Below are 22,817 nucleotides of genomic sequence, written 5' to 3' on the forward strand. Positions count from 1 at the left end.
CACCGCGAATGCAAGCACGCACGTATCGGTGACACGCCGAAACGGCTCGGTGCTCTCGTAGATTTCACATCATCAATTGAAAACGTCGAGATAGGCGGAAGCTCGTTCGAGCTTTGAAATAGCTGTTGCGAGGAGCTTGAATACGCCATGAATACATCCGTGACGGGTATAAAGTACAATAACGTGTACATCACGCCTGGCCATATAGAATTCGCCGAAGCCCTCGAAGGCGTCTCGTACAGGCGATGCATCACCGTCAAGAACATCGGCAGCAGATCCACGTTCATCAGGATTCGCCAGCCGAATTCCATAGTAAATATCCCACGATACTCACGCGCTAATCGGAAGCTAGAGAAACACCAAAGAGAAACGTTTCCTCCTTTTCCTTTCATACGCGCGACCTACAAAGATACGTCGTACACATGCACGATTAAGCGTCATTCATAAGAAGGAAGGGCCGCGTGTTTCTTCCGAGAGATAAGAATCCGTCGCAGTAAGTAGAGTGCTTGAACAGGCGTTTCGAGTGGAAACCTCGAGGAACGACACGCAGCTGAGTCCCGGGTTAAGCCTGACAGCTTGCGTGACCTATACCTTCAAGAGACCATCCCTGTCGCACGCGATAATCCCGATCGAGATTGACGGGAAGTTCCTGGACTATCGCGTGGTGTGCACACTCGCCGTCGAAGGCATCAGTATCGAGCCGAAGTCGGTGGATTTCGGTATCATCGATGTAGGTTACAAGTCCGGCCTGAGAAGCATCACGATCCGCAACAAAGGCGGCAAGAGGACCAGGTAACTCGCTCGTGCGATCGCTCAATCCATCGTCGCTTCGCGACGTAAATCTTTGACAATCGAGCCGTGACTCCTGCGGAGTCTGTAACTATTCGGGAAAATCGACAGGTTCTCGATCGACCTAGGGAAGAATGACCTGGACATCTCGGTGAAGCCGCTTCGAGGTACAGTGAAGCCTTCGGGAGAGGTGAATCTGCGGGTCGAATTAGTCGGCGCGCAAGAGGGCGTGTTTCACAGCGAATTCTGGTGAGAAACTCGCGGCTCGTAAGTTCTCCCGGCTCGACGGGAAATTCGGACGATTATCCGCAGGATCAAGTCCGTGCCGAATATTCGTGTCCCCATCAAAGTGAACGTCATCGCGCCGCGATTGGTAGTCTACCACCCGAACACGGCCGGGTGTTTCACCCTCGTCGATTTCTCGCCTACCATCGAGAATACCAGCAGATACGACACCTTCGTGCTGCGGAATCTCTCGTCTCGAGCCATCAGCTACGTCGTCCTCGGTGAGATGGACAGCGAAGTGAAGTGCATTCGGGTACGAAGCGATTGGCGGACACGCGCGCCTCATTAATCGATCAGCTTGTACCATGATAAAATCCCCGCAGGACATCGACCTTGAGCAATATCCGGCTCACAGCGTCTTCAAGATCCGCCCGATCGAAGGACGACTCGATCCGTTTCAAGGCGTTATCTTCGAGATAGAGTGAGATACGATTATTGATTATTGATCTCTTGCGAGATATACACGCGCGTGTTCGTCCGCGATTACGCAATCGTAATTGAAAAATTCGATCGAAGTGAAATCTGCTGAAAATTTACCGAAGAGTGCATCTTGTCGACGAGGAGAAAATAATTCTCAAATTCATCAGAAGGTGTATCGTTAGAATTAAGAGATCTCGAGAAACATTTCTTACTCGACAACTCTTACTCGTAAGCCTTGATTGTACTTTTCCGTTTGTTCATATAAATTAATTTATTTATTTATTTCTTAATAATATACGTGTCTGACTCCTTTGGTGTACAGTAATTGAGACAATAGTGTAAGAATTAAGAAGTTCTCATACAATAAAAAGGGAAGAAAAAATAAAAAAAAAGAAAAAAGAGAGGAAAAAAGAAAAGATAAGAAAAAGGAAGGAAGAAAGAAAGAAAAGAAAGAAAAAAAAATAAAGTAGAAGAAAAGGAGACAAAATTCCTTTTATCTTCCTAAAATCCTCGTGAAATGATCGCGCCTGCCGAATGACTTGCAGATTTTCGCCGACCGGCAAGTTATCGCAACGGCGACAAGCACGTCCACGGGCACAGCGTGAAAGCAAACATGAGGGTCGCGAGAACGGAGATTTTATAGCCTTCGTACGGATAGTTAAGGTGCATTGTGCTGAGTCGCGAGCGCACCGATTTGAGATGGAAGGTCTCACGGATGACAGTTGGTTTCACATGGGATAATTGACGTGACAACTGCACGCGGTTAAGTACGACTACTTTGTCTATGCATTCCAACAGAAGAAACAACGACGGAGGAGGTCTCCGCCCTGTCGTCGTCTCGCTCGTCGAGCACCGATTCGGAAGACGACACGATCAGACTCTGCCTGTACGGTGAAGTGGAAACGGCACGACTTTATATCGAGCCTGATATTCTTTATTTCGGCGACCTGCTCGTCGGCCAGACATCACAGCGTGTACTTCGCCTGACGAATCTCTCGGCAGTCGCGCCGATATACCTGGAATACGTGCCGAATGCAGCAGCACATTGTTGTCCAAAATCACTGAGGCTTCGGTCGAAATCGTCCATCGAGGTTCTCGTTAGGGTTCGAGGCAAAGAGAGCGGTAATTGGACGCAATCAGCGTTTCGACACGTTCTCAACGCGGCGAATCGATTTTTTTCGCCTTTTCCATCGTCTCGTCATTGTTTTCATGCAGAAAAGATAGAAAAGAGTGAGAGATAATTTTCAATCCTCGTTACAGTTCAATCTTCGTTCAAGCTGCACTTCGACGTCAAGGCGGACTCTTACAACTCGACTGCATCGAGACGATGCGTCGAGAAGATAAAAATTGGACGTTATACCGTGGAGTGTACAGTGAATATTATTTTCAAGTCTAAGCAAGGATTCTTGAGTAAGTCCACTAAGGGAAGTTCTCAACTTCCTCTTTCCGATTTTGGTGAATTCCATTGTAGGTCGGTCAGAAATTTATTTTCGTTTGTTTATTTATTTACAAGAGTAATCCTTTCGGAGCAGTAGGTTTAATAACTATATGGGAAAAAATATAATATGGAGATAAACAAACAATAGATACAATATTAAAATAATAGTATCTTTATAATATTTTTTTCTCGCGCAAAATCCCATTTTCGGGAGATGAGTGTTGTAAACGTTGCCGCGCCTGTAAATAGTTGCCTGATGTGTTGCTTTCGACTTACTTATAAGAGCACGATACTTCGCATAACGCGCATCATTTTTCCACGCTTCTTCTTGCGAGCTCACCTGATGCGAACATGAGTTTTGAAATAATGTTTTGAAATCTGCTTTTCTTTTCTTTTTTGATGAAGGTGAAAGAAATTTGCCGATAAAAGCGACAGACGACGACGAGGAAATCATGAAACGAATTCTTTGTATGCCCAAACGGAAATACGACGATTATTCGGCACTGGCCGGTAGATTTATCTACTGTATGAAAAAATCCACTCTCGAGAAATCGATTTGCACGAGCAAAGCGGCCGTATTGATACCATTATCTCCTTTACAAATATACAATATCTACATTCACCCGACCTTGTTCGCCTTCGGCATGGTGGGTAGTTCAAAGTATAAACGTATGAAATAACGCACATAATGATATAAAAAAACGTTCGTTAATGCACAAGCATAAAAAGAAAAAAATATATATTACATATAAATTACATGCATAAAAATAAATATAACATATAAATATATATCTGTGTGTATATATATATATATATATATATATATATATATATACAATTGCCATATTACATATAATTGTAATATACAATTTAATATTGTTTATCGAGAAAAATTAAAGCAGCGATAATAATGCTCTGTCTTCGAACTGTGTATATATATATATATATATATAATTATCTTTTTTACAGAATCTATTTATAAAATTATTTCAATCCTGGGCGTATCTTGACCTATAGGTGGCACCGAATAGCCTCAACTATCGTGAGCTGGTTGCGAGGAACACGAACAATATTCCAGTGATGATACGATTGACAAGTTCGTCGAGCGACTGCATCCACTTTCCTGACGGCGACTTGATGATCTTGCCACCGGACTCGACGATGACGAAACTCGTCGAGTACCGTGCGAAAGACATCGGCAAGTTCAACGGATGCATCGGCTACGTGATCAATAATAATCATTTGTTCGACCTCAACGTCACCGCTTGTGTCGTTCCAAAGCAGCTGCACATTGATAAGAAAGAGATTGAACTTGGGAAGGAATGGTCGAGCGAGGAGGCTTATCGACCGCTGGCTTCCATCATTCGCGTTACGAACAAGTTAGGCGCGAGAACGTCTTTCAAGTAAGATCTCATCGTAAGACCAGAGTCTCTTCATCATCCCTTGCCTTCCTTTCGCTCGGAGATACTCCTCGGTTAATTGCTCGGTACATTCGGTAGACTTGGTTCGCGGAGGAGTCATGAAGCTCACGCGATTGCAAAATCGATTGCAGATGGGAGGTGCCGAGTGCCTCCGGTTTCTACATAGCACCAACATCCGGCGCCGTACGCGGCAACGCTACTCTGCACGTTTACGCGCATTACACGGCCGATTACGCGAGAGCCAATTACGTTCAAGCGATCATAAAGTGCGAAAGCGGCAGCTGCGTCTCCTTGCGACTCGGCGTGCCGCGGTTCGCGCCGAAGGTCGAGTTCCTGAACGACCACGCGAATCTCGGCGAGATACCGCTCAATCTGCCGAGCAAAGTGACCGCCGTTCTCCGGAACTTCGATATTAACGATGCGGTGTACGAGGTGGACAGCGCGTCATTGGCACACGGCTGCGACGTTAATCCGCCGCAAGGGAAAATACCGGCGCGCGGTATTGCGGTCCTCAAGGTGCGTCCTCGCCGTTGGACGGGGCTATAAAATCGACATTCGCCTTCGTGCAAGTCGCGATTAATCCGGCACTTACTCGTCTCGTCTCGTCTCTCGTTTTCAGCTCGAGTGACAGCTCGCTCGAGAATCGCTCCACGCGTTCTTGCGTCACTGCGAAAGGTCTGAACAAAACGTCCTACTAAAATGACACATGTTTTGCGATCGCTCAGGTGCAGCTTACTTTCGACGTCTGCTGCAGCTTCACCAGCGCAATCGCCGTCACGATTCAAGGGAGCGCCCGGTTGACGTACAGAGTCCACGGCAAGGTATCGTTCCCGCGACTGAGAGTCCTGCCGGAGCGGATAGAAATGAAACGCGTCAGTGCCGACGCCTGTCAGACACACCGGATCACAGCCGCGAATGTCGGGACAACAATATTAGGAGTACAATTTTTCTTAAAGGGGTATCCCGAATTTCGCGTCTCCCGGTCGGCGAACAGTAAAAACTCGGACGTGGGTAAGTAAGGAGTGAAGAGAGGGAGAGAGAAAGCCTCTCATGAACGAAGTTGAATCGACATCTCTCGATGGAGGCTCACGTTTTTATTTATTTATTTATTTATTTATTTATTTATTTATTTATTTATTTATTTATTTATTTATTTATTTATTTATTTATTACGTTTTTATTTTTTTATTTATTTATTACGTTTTTATTTATTAATTTAGTTTTATTTATTAATATTAGTTTTAATTGCATTTTGATAAATGTGCAGGTACAGAGAGCATAATCATTGCCCCGGGAGAATGCCAGAGTCTCTATTTGCACTTTCAACCGGTCGACCTGGCCAGTTACTCTTTCTACCTGCCGATGGTGGTGAACAAGTTGCTGGGGCCAGTATCGATGTTGAACGTCAGGAGCGTCAGGCCATCGGAATACATGAAATCGCGCGAAATTCGTTACGCAAATCTGCCAGACTTCATCATCGCAACACCGTTGCCCGATAAGCTAGCCACGGTCACCGTCGATTGCACCGTTGCCGCCCGCGTCGTCTCCTTCAGCAAACTGTTGTTTCAATTCAACGTCGCGACCAATGAGGCAAGGCTCCGAGCGTTTCTACTCCGACGAGATAAGGGATGGGTTTCAATCCTCTCGCGTGTCCGCGTTGCTGCGTGAGAAATCACGGATTTGATGCTTTAATCGAGTTTTTTATTCGACTTTGTCTCTGGTCGAGAGGTGGACACCGATGGACACGGTACTCTCGCCCCGGCAACATTGAAGATTTCGCACTTCGCGTCAGTCGGGGGATGTATCCCATTACATCGATAAGTTTAGCACTTACTCCTGCGTTCTCTCTCCGCCGTAGCTGTCCGAAGAATTATGTATAGCGAATCGGGTAATGCCGAGGCGAACGGTGCTGCTGTTAAATATTGAGGAATTCAGCCAATTCGATTGTCCATTCGGCATCGAGTGGTCTCGCGGCGCGGAGGTCAGAAGAACGTCCGATTCTATCGAGTGCACCTTATATCCCGGCGATTGCGTCTACTTCGTCCTCGAGTTCAAGCCGAGGAAACGCGGCAGCTTCAGCGTCGAGGCACCGATACACGTCCACGGCGAGCTCGACAGCGGCGTATTCAATAAATTACGTCTCGACGGCGAGTTCCCCGCCAGCACGATCGACGTAGAGCCGACGGAGGTGTATCTCACGCCTGTTCCTTTGGGCATGACGATAGAGAGAGGGTTTGCGATCCGAGCGGGCCACTTCGATAACTCGACTTCGATAGGTGTGCGCTCTTCGTCGACGTCGCGATGCAGCGGCGACTACAAGGACGGCCTAGTGCGCGTCGATTTTCCGAGTGGCAGTACCGTTCCTCCTCACTCGTAAGTCCAAATTTTCCTTCGAATCAGTTCTCTTCAACTTGACAGTTCCGATGAACTGCAAACAATACTAGTGTCTTTTATTGGGACCGATTTAGACGAGCTTCCGGCCGAGCACGAAATTATTCCATCTATGAATAATTACGACGACGTGGTTGGTTCTTAGACTTGTTTATCGGGCAAGAAAATGTTTAAAATATATGTTGCTTTTTGATTCATGTCGCAAATAGGTACGTGGTGCTCGAAGGAGTAGTGACGTTCAGGAGCGATCAACCGGTATCCCTTCGTTCGACGTTTGAGCTTCGGGACGACGATGCAAGCAGCGTGTGCTTTTTAACGGTGCACGCGGCGGCGGATAATAATTTGTTAACGATATACGCCTACCAAATGAGGTCGTTCCCTTTCGACGATACGTACGCGACAACTGAGCATTTGGAGAAACGTGTCTCCGCTTATTCTGTTACACCGTCGAATAGTGGAATGGGTGAGATTGATCAAGCTCGCCCGAGCAGAAGCTCTCTTGGGAAACTTATAAACTCGAAATTTCTCCCGTCTCAAAATGGAGAAACGAAGAGCATTAACGACGAGATGGCTAATAGAAACGTGCAAGCGGGCAAGAAAGAGACGACGGTGGATAACGAGCAGAAAATGCTATTTCGCGAGAGGGATTTCGCGTCTTCCATCGATTTCGAAGAGAAGACTCGCGGACATCTCGCGACATCGCATCTGGATTATTTTCCTGACGATCGGGACAGGTGAGTGTTATGAAGAATGCATAATACAATAAAAGTACAGATAGACAGAAAATTATATGCGACATAAATTAACAAAAAGCCCTCAAAGTAAATTAAATTATTATAATAAATTATTATAATTATTATTATAATTATTATAAATTATTATAATAAATTATATAGTGCAAGGATCGGTGCAGTTATATATTTTACACAAGAGAGAACTTAGATATCACGTCTCTCGTCTTAATTAATCTTTATTAATCTGTCCGCAAATGCCATTAGAAAAAATACACAATTACTTGTTTTACAAATTGTCCTCACGTTTCACCTCGCTAGTGTTCGCGAAAAATACACACACGAAATAACGATAACTATGGAAGAATGGATGTATTCAGGACCCTTGAGATTCCAGTTTTACCTGAGCATTCCCGTCGGTATTACCGCAGCTTTCTCAAATTACTCCGTGAGGAGGAAATCAAACGTGCGAAATCCCAAGAGGAGAGATAAAGCGACCATACCGTCGTTTATTGATGTGCTCGAGTCGCTCGTAGGATCGAAGATCCGCAATTATTTGGGAGAACTGTAACGTGTCGCCGTACTCGTCGACCTCGACGCATTAATTTTCGACGTGCATTAACCGCGTGTCTGTGTTCGTGTTTAAGCTCGCGACAGTCGTTACCGGAAGATGACGCCGAGAGAGTCGGTTATGTTCTGCGATTGTACGATAAGATGCTCGACTTTCTTCTGTCTCATGGAGCGCACTTAGCTCACATCTCGGCGCGATTTCTTTTAAATTACGACGATTACCTGATCGATGCTGACGTCGCGCAGAATGATGTGGGTTGTAAATTATAAGCTTATAACTACAAAGCGTATAGATCTTTATCTCAAACTTAAACTTTGTTCGCTCAGCTATCAGCTATTTTTATTACCGGTCGTAATAAATTAACCAGTGATTAATTAGTGTTACTTGATAATTTTAATACTTGCATGAGAAATTTCAGTACTCGTGTGTGAGTAATAAACTTACTCGAGCAACAATCGTTTATCACTGGCTAATTTATTACGGCGGGTAATCATTTCGACGGGTGCACCGTCTCACGAAGATGCACAGTCGACCTTATTACAGGCACATAAAAGGAAACTTGACGACAACGCGAGCCACATGCAACGCGAACTACTGTCGCGGCAGTCATTCGACTCGCGAAACAGGCAATGCTGGCTGGATGTAGTTTTGCAAACTTACAAGTGCTTCGTGCTCGTTGGCATACACGAGCGCGAATACCGGACGTTGCCGTTCTTCACGATGCATCTCCCGAGAGAGTCCGCGGTGCATAAGGAATCGATCGTGTCTTCTGCACTGAGGTTTGCACCGTAACCAGTACACGAGTGCTCCGCGAATGACTCGTTCATCAGGTATTTTGACGGATGCGTCTTCTCCAGCTTGCCGAAGCGGTCCGAATTACACGAGAGATCCATACGAAGTGTCGCGAATTCGCCGAGTAAGAGACCCGCTTCCGCTGGCCGGTGCCCGGAGGAGAGCTTTCTGCTGGCTTGGCTGCAATACCATTACGAGCAGCAACGCGAGCGAGATTGGATGACCGATCGTCGCGTAAGCTTGAATCCGCGAGGGAAGCTGGACGTGACCGGGCCCCAGCCGATTCGGGACTTCCACTGCGATTTGTCGGACAGTCTGGCGTTGATCGCCCTCACCGCGACCTACTGTCCCTTTCTCGTTCACGAGCGCTTTGGCAACTTGTACGTCCGTCCGAGAAACAGCGAGGAGGTAATCAAACGAGACTCGTGCGAGACTCTCTTTCCTCGTCTGTGTGACTCTCTCTCTCTCTCTCTCTCTCTCTCTCTCTCTCTCTCTCTCTCTCTCTCTCTCTCTCTCTCTCTCTCTACTTACATTTCATCAAACTGTCTTCCACGCAGACGCTGCACAACGCGATTTGCTTGGTCGCCGCTTGGCGACAGATACGGCTCGGCTTTATCATCGCACCGATGCAACTGGTCCAGCCAAATCGAGTTCAGATGCTGATACTGCTGGCCCATCTCTTCCAAACTTTACCGACGTACATGCCCAACGCCAAGGTTCGTACAAGATTCGCCGTCTGATTACATCTCGGTGTGTAATAGATAATAATCGTAGTTCAACTTTTTTTACTTTGATAAAAATAGATCAAGCTGAGCTGCCCGTTGTCCCAAACTGCGAACAAGCAAATAAGCGTTTCGAATCCGACAGACAACGCTGTAAGTTACTTATTATCATTCGTCAACAACACCGATCGCTTCTTCAGCGTCCTAAATCCCATGTCGGTCCTGCGTTTGAATATGCACGACAATGGACAAGTGCAGATACAGTTTCACGCCAAGAAGATGAGAAAGTGTAGAGGTAAAGTTTGGAACAATCGCCTTCGGGAAAAGAAAAGTCTGGGACTCTAACGTGTTTGATGTGGCTTCAGCGTAGCTACGTGAGACTTTTCGTCTAAATTGATGTTTTCGCTGTCGACAGCGTACTTGTTGTTTTGCGGACGCGCCATCGGGCCGTACTTCGGCGGCAATCAATGCATTGTCTTGGAGGGTCAGATCAACAACATCGGAGTCATGAACGAGTACACTGTACGCAGCAAATTGTACGAAGTCGTCGAGACTAGTTTGAGAATTAAAGTGCCTTATCGAAACGCGGCAGAATACGATATATGGATGGCGGACGAACGGCCGAATCATCCGTGTAAGATAATAACGCTTTCTGCGGCGTGGCATTGCTATTGAATATTTTCAGAGGTGATTCACCTCGCACGATCGATCTCTCGAAGCTGGACAAAGAACCTCCGCAAAAAGTGCCCGCTTTTCAGTCCCCGATTTTTAAATTAAATTTTATGCGAAATGATAGGTCATACGATAAGACATTCACAAAAAAGTTTTACATTGAGCATACGATTGGTTTCAGAGATATAGAGGGTCCAAGTGGTCACTACCTACTACCTACTAAGGAAGTTTGACACTAATAACGTTTCATCGCACGAATTTTTGCGAAATTCAGTATCTATGGGTTCTTTGAGTTACGCTTATTACGAATTCGGTGTCAGATTTAAAAAATTCAAGATGGCGGATGTAATATAGCGGACACAAATAGTGAAACAATTATTTACTTTTGTTAGAACTGTTATGTTGTGGTTTTTTCGGCTAGCTGATTGCAAATTTTCTGTCAGATTTACATTCAGTATAGGCAAGATGAAAAAGTTATCCAGCCAATGAAGGTAAGATAAAAATGTTATCCAGCCAGTGAAGGAAAAATCAAAAAAGTTATCCAGCAATGAAGGCAAGATAAGCTTCTAAATATAACAAATACTAAACTAAATAAAAATAAAACTATCACCTTATCCTTTATGCGTCATGTAACGTATCAGTTTGAATTTGATATCTTTTTTATGAAAAGATAATAAAAATACTTCTTCCACTCAAAAATTGTCGTTGAAAAATTACTTTCGAAAATCTAATAGAAAATTCGCAATCAGCTAGCCAAAAAAATCACAACATAACAGTTCCAATAAAAGTAAATGATTATTTCACCATGTGCGTCCGCCATGTTGCATGTGCCATCTTGAATTTTTAAAATCTGACATCAGATTCATAATCGACAACTCGAAGAACCTATAGATACCGAATTTTGCAAAAATTCGTGCGATAAAGCGTTATTAGTGTCATACTTTCTTAGTAGGTAGTGACCACTTTAACCCTCTACATCTTTGAAACCAATCGTATGCTCAACGTAAAACTTCTGTAATTAATATCTCATCATGGACCATCTTTTGGCATAAAATTCGATTCCAAAATCGAGAACCGAAAAACGGGTAAAAAATCGACCCTTTTTGCGGAGGTTCCTTTATGATTCGTTCGTTCTGTGAATGATGTTCTCGCTGGTAATTGGCCAAAGCGATGCACATCATGGTGATACAGTCATGACAAAACTACGCGCTTTTAGCTAGTTTACAAATGACACGGTGGAGCAATCTGCGCGCTAGAAAAATACCGAGGAGACTCTTCCTAAACCAAAAGTCGATAGTCGTTGTTGAGGGTGAATCGGAAGCACGTTTATCGATCAGCATAGGGTGCATTGCGCCTAAACAGCGGAAGTTTTGGTTGATCTTCCAGGCGAAGACCGGTGACTTTATTATTCAAGTAGGTGTCTCACAAATATAAATAACAGCTGCTGTTTCATGATATTTGCAAGACACGCACCGTCAACGTGATTGAAATGTCGCGCTGTAGAAATGGATATTATTTTACATTTGCGTTTCTATTCCGTAAATAGATATTTTATCATGGATGTATTGCGTAAATAGGATAAATTATTTTCTATTTGTCAACTGTGTCACAGATAAACTCGACTTGGCAAGCGTCGGTTAACGACCATATTGTCATCGAGTGGTCGGCTCGGGAAGAGTGCGTTTGCCCGGATCAGCGAGGTGGCGCAAAAGATACCTGTCCATTCAATTTCAGTGTACCCGTGCCATCGCGCAACGTGCAACTCTGGAGATGCGTGGCCGAAATGTTTCAGAAAAGCCTTGATTCAAGAGAGCGTATTTTCTGGTCCAAATATTTAGGTGTTGCGTTGTATTACACGGAAATCTCTTAGTACTAAAATGTGTCTTCCTATTGAACTTACGTACATAAAATCGCACAAAGAGAAACAAAATTTAAGAAAATGGCTGGGCTGTTCTGTCTTTGCTCCGTTTCTTCTTCTCATTACATTAGAAGCTCCGTATGAGATTTCGGTTTGAATATAAAATATACTTGTCTCTGCAAAATTGCAGCGAGCAACACGAAGCTGCTCGTCTAATTCTTTTTGGATTGTATCTTGAGCGCTAAAAATTGCGCTAAAAATTGTTTGTATTTACAGACTTACTATTGCTTTCAGATACGCACATCGGACTGCGTTTAATACGATGGCTAATGAGAGACGATACTGATTCCGCGGCTTTAGAATTTGCTCATATTTTTGATAGCGCGGTCACGTATAAAATAGCAATTTCCGACAAAGCGAGTCCTCTTATCGCACCGGAATATTTCACTATACAAGGTCAGTAATATTTATATGAATTACCGCATCGTTTGTCTTTTACATCAAACGCAATGTGAGGCATTTAAAAGAATAATCTCGTATAATCATCTTTATTGTTTTTGAAAATGAGGAAATATCCTTAGGAAAAAGCTCATTTTCGTATGATTAAAAGTTCTTTGCAAGAATTTTATAGTAACATTTTATAGTGACAAATGAAGAGAATCATTTAAAATTATCGTTCTGATGACAGATATTCGAAATAGATATTTCCGAATTTCGGGACAGTATATACAATATATATATATACAATTGAGTAAGACACGCTTAGTAAACGTATACTGGAGAAATCATTCCTTATGTGTATATAAAGTTAGACACGGTTTCTATTTTGATAGTCGAAGAAGCCCGTTTATCTCTATTTAATTTAATCGGCATATAAACATAAGACGATCTTATAAATTCGCGTAGATATGGAAATTCTTCGCAATCATTCGTCGTTTCAATTGCTGTTGTAACTAGTTTGTGTGTTAAACGTGTGTGTAAAGAGAGCGTAATTATTATAAAATTAATAATATAAATTAATATAAATTAATAATAAAAGTAATAATTATAAAATTAGTAGATAACAGCTTTATTATTTCAACGCGAGAAAATGGCTAGCATAAATTTCATGCACGATCATATTAACATTCTTCTTATAAAAGTCTTTCTTTTTACAAATGTTTCTTACTGCAAATTCTTCTTATAAAAATGTGAAAATTAGCATAAGGTAATATAGTCTTACATTTACGTGCTATAAGTACATAAAATAAATAAATAATTGTATTTATTTATTTATTTATATTTATATATATTTAAGTGTTTGTATAACTGTTATATATAAAATTTGTATGTACGTCTAGACGTAAGGAGGCCCAACGTGCAAGTTCCAATCTCCATACATATCTCGCCAATGACTCCTTCTTTATATGAAACAACGATGACTTTGACATCTCTGATTGGTAAAGAACTTCGGACGTACACCATTAACTGTATACAATCATAAAGGCAAGTCATCATTAGTCTTTTGACCCTCTACTATATTATAGGGAGGATATAATTAAACAAGATAACATTGGCCTGTAGAATAGGAAACTTTTCTGCTCATTTTCACAGTAATGGCATTTTTGCTTTTAATAATATGTTATGTTCGAAGATATTTCCTTGTAAAGTTATTATTGTGTGTGTGTATGTGTGTGTGTTGTGTCTCATACACGCATACATATTATTGAATACTTTTAAGAACGGCTCTTTTCAGAACGAAATATTTCACAAAGAAATTCTATCTTGCATTTTTGATGTATTTCCATACTTTTTTCTTAGTTGTGTCACGATTTCGTAATATCCAATTTTTCTACTTTTTTTGGAGTTAGCAACAACGCGTCTGTATAAATTAGTGACGCTTATATGATTTCTCCTACCTAACATATATATGAATAAATTAAATTTAGCTTCCGAAAATTGATTGCAAAGAACTTGCGCGCGTACTTATTAAAATGAATGAATACATATCGAAAAAAGAAATGATAATTGCAATATTAGGGAAAGATGTTATTATGATTTCATGCTTGAGCTATAAAATACATGATGATTTTATTCTCAATTAATCTAATATTTCCAATGTGTAGCAATTTCCTTTTTTATTAATTAATTGGATATCCTGCGTCAACAAGTATATATGACAGATAAATACATACTGTGCAATAAATTGATATGTCAAATATAATTTTTAATTTATTTGCCGATCGGCGAACGAATTTGATGCTTTCAAAAAGCTTCATTTTGACGCAAACAGTAATAGTAATTTTGTAAATTGCTTCGTAAACAATTTTAAGTTTACAATGCAGGATAACGATATCATTTACATGCTTTCGCTTGTATATGTTTTATTTGCTCATAAAGGAATTGTGTATGCAAAAAACTTTTATATTATATCATAAAACTATTACGTTTCAAAATACGTGCTTTGTTACAATTCGAAATTGATAATTAACGGTTTAAAAATGTCGGTTTAATAATGATAGTGGATTTCATTTAAAATATAAATGCTAATATAGATCCCATGGAGATATTTTTACACTAAAAATATGGAATATATATGAGCAACGAAAAGTGATTTATGTAATAAAATACAATTAGAAATAGCAATTCCTTTTGCTTTATGTCTTTTATCTTCACAGATTAAGCTTGGTATGGATTAAGCAGCAGAAGGCATTATTGTTCCTAATTGTATAATTTATATTTTTAACTAATATGCAAAACGAACTGATTTTCAACGATTATTTGTTGCAGCGATATTCGTTACACAAACATACAGAGATACAACATACGAAAAGTTCCAAACGTTTCAAATATTTTACAAACACTTCTCTCATGATATAAACATTTAATCTCGGTCAAGACATTTTAAAGTCATGACGAAAGAGCTCTACGTACAACACGACAAAATAAATCAAAATAAATCTTACCAAATAGCATAACCAAGTAGATAACAACCATCGTCTTTATAATGCGTGTGCTATGATAGTCTTTTAGACAAGATTGAGATGAAATGACGTACCGATAAAGATTTGAAAAGTTTTTATCAGATTTTACAACGACCAAGTTAAGTTGCGACGCTGTAGACATACGGAACCATTTTCAAATTTCCTGAGAACTTGGTGATTTAAAAAAGAATAAAATAACAGAAAGGATTAACAAAAGTAAAATTTAAAGTTTATAATACATCAATATTGAATCTGTGGCACCAAGAAAAAATGTTTTAAAGAAAAATTAACGTAATTGTGAAATCTCGTATCAGAAATAAGAAAAAAAGATCAAGCTAAGAATCACTCGCAATACAATCATGAAATTTTTTAGAAATATTTAACGGTTGTTTTAGTAGTATAACTTTCGAACTTATTGCTAATGTTAATTTCTATATTTATTGGTATATAAAGGGAATGTATACATCATGTTTCTCTTTGTATATTAATTTATATTTACATAAAAATTTACAATATATTTATTTAAATAAAATTTAAATTAGTTAGACAATACAATTGTCAAACTAATTTTCGGAGACTCATCGCCTCCTGCAGCAGATCATCGAAGCTGCTCTGATCCGTCGGTGAGTTCGGGCAGCTGCCGTGTGAACTATTCGCAGCGCCGTCTGTAAAACAGAAATTAAAAGTATAATTAGTACAAATTCAGCAATATTAGAAAAATGTCTTTTTTATCTGCGTATTCAACGTTATTTATGATAACTGAACATGATTGAGATTATATGTTTAGAATAAACTTATGCGTTAAATTTGTATAAATGAACGTGCGCATATATAAATGTAATTAATCAATAGAATTAATTTTTACCAAGATCTGCATAGTTCACTTGGCAAAACGCCCTACGGCCACCGAAGGATAAGTGGTACTTGGGAGACTGGCCATCGTTCCCATGTTCTACGGCTCTGTACGCGTCGTTTTTGTCCTCGAACGTTACAAAGCCGAAACTGATACTGTAACACAAAATGCACATCATATATCTTTGTTATATATGTGCGGGCAAATAATAAATGAACACAATAGATGCAATATTAGGGACATTATTTTAGGAGTTCAAGGTGAAAAAAATATGTTGCTCACTGCAAAACGGAGAAAAATACTTACGCTTGCGTACGAAAATGGAGACTAATTTCCTTAATAGTTCCAAACGACCTAAACCGTTGGCGTAGGTCTGCTTTTGTGGTTCCATTTTCGATGCCTCCCACGTACACCACTTTTCTTTCCTCCACTTGTTGTTGCCATTCCCTACGGGATCTGTCGTTATAATGTTTGCGATAGTAATGTGGAGGTGATCTGCTGTAAAAGAAATGATAAAAGTATATTATTAGAGAGATATCTCAATATGCCCTATGTTTATTCGAATATGTATTATTATATGTAATGTATGTCATTTTCACGATGGTATTTTGCCAGTGTGAAAATATTAATAGTGTTAATACAATTGTTTTAATATTATTTATATTTGCTGTTAATGTTATTATATTATTATACATGTTCGAAACAATCAAACAGAATTGGGAAGGAAAGCTATTATCAAGATGCATACACTGACATTTCAAAAAGACAAATTTTAGCTAATTTAAGACTTCTTTTTATTTATGAAAATATTCTCTTATTAATTCAAATATTTATTAATTTAGTCTCAATATATATATTGTCATTTATATATCCGTAAAACTTTACATCGTTATTTGTATTTTAAAATAACTTTTTACCTTCTCAAATGTTGCTCTTGTCGACTGTTGGGATACCTATTTCTTCTATCGTAATAGCGTTCCCGATCACTACTGTTCCTACTGCATGACCACCTGCTGTTTCCATAATTCGAGGCAGGGGACCTAAGATAGTTTTGTTATAGAAGTTTGAATATTTCTGTTTGCATTTATTTTGTACTTATTCTAATATTGAATTATTTGTGGAAGTAGATTGAGTTAAAGCTCTTGTGTTTATTATATTATGAAAGTAGTTCATGCCTTTCATTATAGTTCTTTCTTCTAATGTATCTTGACTAAATGTATTTTGACTAAAATTTTTTATAGATAAATTTTCTGCAAGTAAAATTTTCTCTAAATTTCTAACTTTGAAGATATTACAAATGTGAACAATTATCGACCAATTATATATATAATTACATAACTTTTTTGTTACATACCTTGAGCGGCGAGAGTAGTATCGCGAGGAAGACTTTGAGTGATACGAATTGGAACGTGATCGTCTCCTAGATCTGGTGTTAGATGTAGAAGACCGTGAACTCGAGCTATCGTGACTGTGTCGACGACTTCTCCGATGTGATCTGTGTCGTCTATGTGAACTTCTGCTTCGGCTTCGGCTTCTACCGCTTTCGCTTTCGCTTCTGCTCCTACTTTTACTGGTGCTCGAGTTTCGGCTTCTGCTTCGATCTCTGTTCCTACTTCGTTCAACTTTCATCTTCTTGCTCCTATCTCTGCTGCTACTGTCCCTATGCCTCGTCCTGCTTCTGCTATTGCTGCTATGGCTGCTGCTAGTACTGCTGCTGCTGCTGTTACTATTGTTGTTTGTGGTTGTGCTCCTACTCGTGCTTCTGTTGGATCTCGACCGACTCGAACCACTAGTTTTATAATTGAATAATTTTAAAGACAAATTTAATTGTAAGAGGAAGAAAAGGCTAATAAGAGTTCTACTGGTTACTAGCGAATTTTATTACTCAAATGATAAAATATTTATAGTGTTACTTATATTTTTTTTTACTAAACTATAATTTTTTACTAAACTATAAAATGCTGTGTGCATCGTTATAATATTATTCTAAAATGATTACAATTATGAGATGTTAAAATTCTCAAGGAACTTTATGTTCCATATTTTGATATGGATGATAGAGTGTTATGCAAAGTGTATTTAGATAGTTATCAGATATTATAATGTGAAATTATACACTGATAAGAATATAAAAATAAAAAACACGAGAAAGTATCTCATGTCAGAAAAACATATTTATATAATTCTTTAACCAATAGTTTGAAATACTTATTTAATTATATGTTGCACTATTCATTACTAAAATTCAAAGCTAAAAGGTCTCAAAACATTTTTTAGAGCAATGAGCTTGATAAAGAAATTATTAACTCGTGCCAACTAATGTTTTTTTACACGCGTAAACAAAATAAATTGATAATAAATTTTGAAATCTAAATTTTACCTTTTATTGGTCGTCTCTGTTTCCTCCTTTTTCTCAGCAGTCGAGCACCCAGCAAATTCGAAAATCGTTTCGTATGTCTGTACTGCAACATCGCAGGTGGTTGACTTGGTCTCTGTAAAATCTGATATAGACTTTACAGCTTCTTCGATTTCGTTTTTAGACCAAATCATCTCACCCTTGTCGAAAAAGGGTTCTGTCGTAGTACACGCATTGTACAGATACACCAATTTTCTCTTTATTGAAGAATTACCGCTTTTGCTATCTATACGTTCTCGTTTTTTACGATATTCTTCTAAATTTAATTTCTTTTTCGGTTTATCTAAATCTGTACTTTGTTGAACGGTATTTTTAATGTCATCAGTATTAACTATTATATTTTCTTTTATATTGCTGGATGGTATCAAATTTTGTGTATTCGGTTTTTTCAATACCGAGACCATTGGTGATAACCTGACATTTGCGTTAACTACGTTACCCTTTTGTCGTGACTTGAGGATGTTTCGTGCGAGTACAGACTGGATTTTCATTTCATAACGAGTAGGAGTTGAACTGGTGCTATTTTTCGATGTGTTTATCAAATTGGTGTTGTCCTGTGTCTGGTTGTTCCATGAAGCAGAAGTTGTTGGTATCTGCTTCATCTCGGTGATTTTAGTCGACATTACGTCGCTTTCTCTCCTTTGTTTGTCACAGCTTATTACAGCAGCAGCAGATTGTATGTTATTTTGATGTGTTTTTGGTGTATCTGTAAGAATATAATATAATACAATATAAGATTAGAAAAACAATAGTTACCAATAATTAATCTGTTTATTCATATATAATATCTACCATTGCTAACAGGATTTTTGCCGGTAGAAACCATGCAATAATTATGTTCCAAGTTTATCGAAGAACTACCTTCCACTGTTAAACTATCGCTATGACTGGGGCGTGGTACATGTTGAACATCCTTTATTTGACTATTGGTATTTTGGCTATGGCTTTCGGATTGTTTGGTGTTTGGTATGGTGGTTGCAGTTGAGGTAGTTCTTCTAGTTTCTTGGACCTAAAATTAAATAAAATGAGCAAAAAGAAGAAGCAATGTTAAGTTTCTTTTTGTAATAATAGTTAAGTTATCGCGGTAATTACCTTTGCCATATCTGTGGGTTTCTTCTGTGACGGATCCTGGATGACTTTGTGCTGATCCATAATGGGCACAGTGGATTCCTTATGCATGGTTTCTTGGCAGTTCCGTTGTTTCGGAGGTCTGCCTCGTGGTCTCTTAGCCGGTTGAGCGTGTTGTGGAAGAGTATTTTTAACAGTTGATTTATCGTGCGATTTTGGTAAATTTTGCGATTGTACAATATTTTCAAATTGTTCCAATAAGCTCGATAAATCAACTGCTTCTATACTTTTTATATCTTCTCCTATAATAGAAAATAAAGACATCTCAATTAGAACTTAAAATCTTTACATAGTTGAAAATCATACTCTAATATAACTGTATTTGAACAAGATTGACTTATACCTATTGTTCTATTTGCCATAGTGTCAACATCTACACTCTGTTTTTGTCCTTCAAGTTTAGTGCTTGTAAGATTTTTTTCTACTACTTTCTTCCTTCTTCCTGCACTGATCTTCTTAGTGCCTACACTTTTCTTGAAGGACTTGCATGCTTTGTGAGATGTTGTAGGCTGATCAATAGGATTCATTTTTTTCTCTTCCACTTCAAGATTCTTTTTAACTTGAACTACTAAAAAGAAGAGATACTTATTTTATATAAATGCTGACAATATTAAAAGTAAAATTAGGAAAATAATTAGTGATACAAACCAATTTTCTCCATTTCTTCTTGTGGTCTTATGGGCATAATGGATATGTCTTGTAAATCATTTGTATATATAGTTCCCAATTCTGGGAAAATATCCTAGAATATAGATACTTTTTGTAATAAGTTTTGTACAAAAAGTTTTATAAAAACATATAAACATTTAAACAGAACAGTGATGTTTTTATTATTGATATTGAAATTGATATCTTTATTATTGATTACTGATGTTTCTATCATATTTATGTAATCAAAGTCAACATTTTTATTTTGCATAATTTCAAACAAATCTATTCTTATACATTGAAGATAACTTAATCAATAATAAAAATAAGATTTCTAACCTCTAGGCGAAGTCCCATAGTCTCTTCTCCTTCATACTTATGGAGTATTGTCTCACGTTCTACTACTTCTGATGATTTCAAACATTTTGCTTTGTCGCGAGTAAAATTTTGTGTCCTAAATCAAATAGAATACAATGCATTAGTGTTTAATATCAATCAATCAATATATGAATGAGTATCATTCAGCAAGATTAAATACTTACTTTTCTATCATTTCATGCCATTCGTCCAATTTCAGGTGATCAAATTCATTACATTGTAAAAACATTGACATAATTTCTGACTCAAACATCTCACTGTGTGCTGATTTCTATAAATATACAAAGTTTACGATGCAAACATGTATTTCCTAATTTTTATTTTCTATAATATGCTTTCAGTATATATATATTATATATCTTATTGATATCATATAAATTAAAATATATATATATATTTTATACATAATTCTTTAAAACTTGTTTATTTTTTATATACTTTCATTTTATATTTATATAATATTTATATATAAGAGATAATTATTCTCTTTCTGTATGGTTGTATCTATTTCAATACTTATGAATTATATAAGTTATTGATTTTTAAGTTCTTAATAAATATTTGTTACAAAAATAAACATCTTTTATTGAAATTATATTAAGATATATAAATATCAATATAAATTTAAGTATATTAAATATATATACACATATACATATACATATATATATATCAAAGAAAATCACAAAATTAACTACTTTTATGCTAAAACTACTTAAAACTATTTTTATAAAATCGATAATATATGATAGAATTTGGAAGAAAACTTAAATTAAATTTTGTGTTGCATAATACAAGAAAAAATACATGAATACCTACGAATTATACATATATATGTACTTGCATATATTTTAAAATATAAACTTTATCTTTTAATGTTTCGTGCAACTAGACTTTTATCCAATATTTTGCTTATTATAAGACTTTTGCTTATTACAGACAGTTAAAAATGAAAACTACTAATATTAACTTATTAAAGTAAATTTTGATATTAATATTTTGGAATGTTTTAAGAGAGGCATTCATTTCAACAGACAATACATTCGCAATATGTGTGAAGGTATAATGTTTTCAAAAGAGAGCAGATGTATATAAATCAAATTATTTAATTTGCTTAATATTATACATTATAGATATATTATGCATCATATATTATCTAAAAAATATTATGAGGAAAGCATAATTTATTCTACAGCTATGAAACATTACCTTCGGGCTTGGTGGTGACTTGAAGATATTTTGGCAGTAATCAGGAATGTTCTCGTCAGGATATTTACGTTGTGCCTCCATCAGTAGTTTCTCGAAATCAATCAATTCAGGTCGAGATATTTCTATCGAGCTGTGATGAAATCAATATAATAAGAAATAAGTCGATTGACAGTGGACACAAGCGGCCGGTTTGACCCGTTCACGCGATTATTACAGGGTTACGCGTTCTCGTTTTAGGTTATGTTCGGAGCGGCGAGAGAGCGTGGTGCGGGAACGCACGTGTACGGCTTGAAGTCTGACACTCACTCGTTGTTGACGTAGACATTACATGCGAAAGCGCGCTTCGTCCTTAGGCATGCACGTGCCGCATATCGATCGGAGAAAATGCATGTATCGTGCATCATACAAATGTATATCCACGTTGCACTATTGACGCATTTCGTCAATTGGATGCACAGACAATAGTGTCGCGCGCTCCTGTTGAGACCAGACCAGCTGCTCAACTAGAGCGGCAACCGGCTCGCGATATACCGTTATTCACCATAAAACTGTCAATCCGTCGCGACAATACGCTGTTACACGCAACAATACACGATACCGTAACCGAAACTTCACTACATTTATTAAAAAGATTGTTTCCGGATACGCGATCTACGGCTCACTGTCTCACGGATTCTTTCACGATGCGGATACATGGGAGAGAGCGCTGCGTATGCATGGGCTACACACGGATATAAATATAAATGTGTATGTGTGCGTGCGCGCGTGTGTGTGTGAGGGTGTAGCGCGCGCTTTCGCACGATATGTAGCTAGTTGACCGCGAAAGCGAAAGCTGCAGCGCGAAGGAAAGAAACAGACTGAGACAAAGGGAAAGAGAGAAAGAAAGAAGCCGGCATGCTGGAGCTTATTTATATTGAAATCGACGCCTCATGTCTTTGAAAGTCGGTGACGGTAATGACAACTTCGACCGTTAACGCCTTCGTCACCCTTTCGTGCCGATGCAAAGAAATATTAAAGAGATCAGCTGTATACATGTTATTGGCGCGTGACTCATGGGGGACACGTTGGGGGACGCGTTATAAACACGAACCTTTTAGGAGCGAATAGTCGACTAACTCTCGGCTGCCCATAT

At 38.7% G+C, this 22,817-nt stretch overlaps 2 protein-coding genes across 4 annotated transcripts; one reads left to right on the forward strand and one right to left on the reverse strand.

The window, feature by feature from the left end:
- The first annotated feature begins 8,708 nt into the window (after positions 1-8,708).
- LOC112588747 (uncharacterized) lies at positions 8,709-15,397 on the forward strand. The gene is made up of 9 exons (XM_025299519.1): positions 8,709-9,246; positions 9,396-9,554; positions 9,642-9,855; positions 9,976-10,194; positions 11,449-11,645; positions 11,845-12,070; positions 12,385-12,546; positions 13,431-13,575; positions 14,860-15,397. The coding sequence occupies exons 1-8, from the start codon at positions 9,058-9,060 to the stop codon at positions 13,571-13,573; spliced, it is 1,509 nt and encodes a 502-aa protein (XP_025155304.1). The 5' UTR covers positions 8,709-9,057; the 3' UTR covers positions 13,574-13,575; positions 14,860-15,397.
- A 120-nt stretch (positions 15,398-15,517) lies between these two features.
- On the reverse strand, positions 15,518-22,564 carry LOC105189219 (NK-tumor recognition protein). 3 transcript variants are annotated; one of them, XM_019844233.2, is made up of 14 exons: positions 21,992-22,564; positions 21,686-21,815; positions 20,641-20,747; positions 20,438-20,552; positions 20,099-20,192; positions 19,794-20,018; positions 19,415-19,692; positions 19,115-19,331; positions 18,287-19,028; positions 17,261-17,695; positions 16,824-16,946; positions 16,213-16,401; positions 15,919-16,061; positions 15,518-15,718 (listed from the first exon to the last, which is right to left on the reverse strand). In XM_019844233.2, the coding sequence occupies exons 1-14, from the start codon at positions 22,087-22,089 to the stop codon at positions 15,612-15,614; spliced, it is 3,003 nt and encodes a 1,000-aa protein (XP_019699792.1). In that variant the 5' UTR covers positions 22,090-22,564; the 3' UTR covers positions 15,518-15,611. The 3 variants fall into 3 exon arrangements, with proteins under 3 accessions (XP_019699792.1, XP_019699791.1, XP_011149474.1); XM_019844232.2 differs by having other exon boundaries at positions 15,519-15,718; positions 16,213-16,404; positions 19,794-20,015; XM_011151172.2 differs by having other exon boundaries at positions 15,519-15,718; positions 16,213-16,404.
- Between the last annotated feature and the right edge of the window lie 253 nt (positions 22,565-22,817).

The sequence above is a fragment of the Harpegnathos saltator genome, unplaced genomic scaffold (genome assembly GCF_003227715.2).
Source record: "Harpegnathos saltator strain DR-91 unplaced genomic scaffold, Hsal_v8.6 scaffold283, whole genome shotgun sequence".
Taxonomy (NCBI): domain Eukaryota; kingdom Metazoa; phylum Arthropoda; class Insecta; order Hymenoptera; family Formicidae; genus Harpegnathos; species Harpegnathos saltator.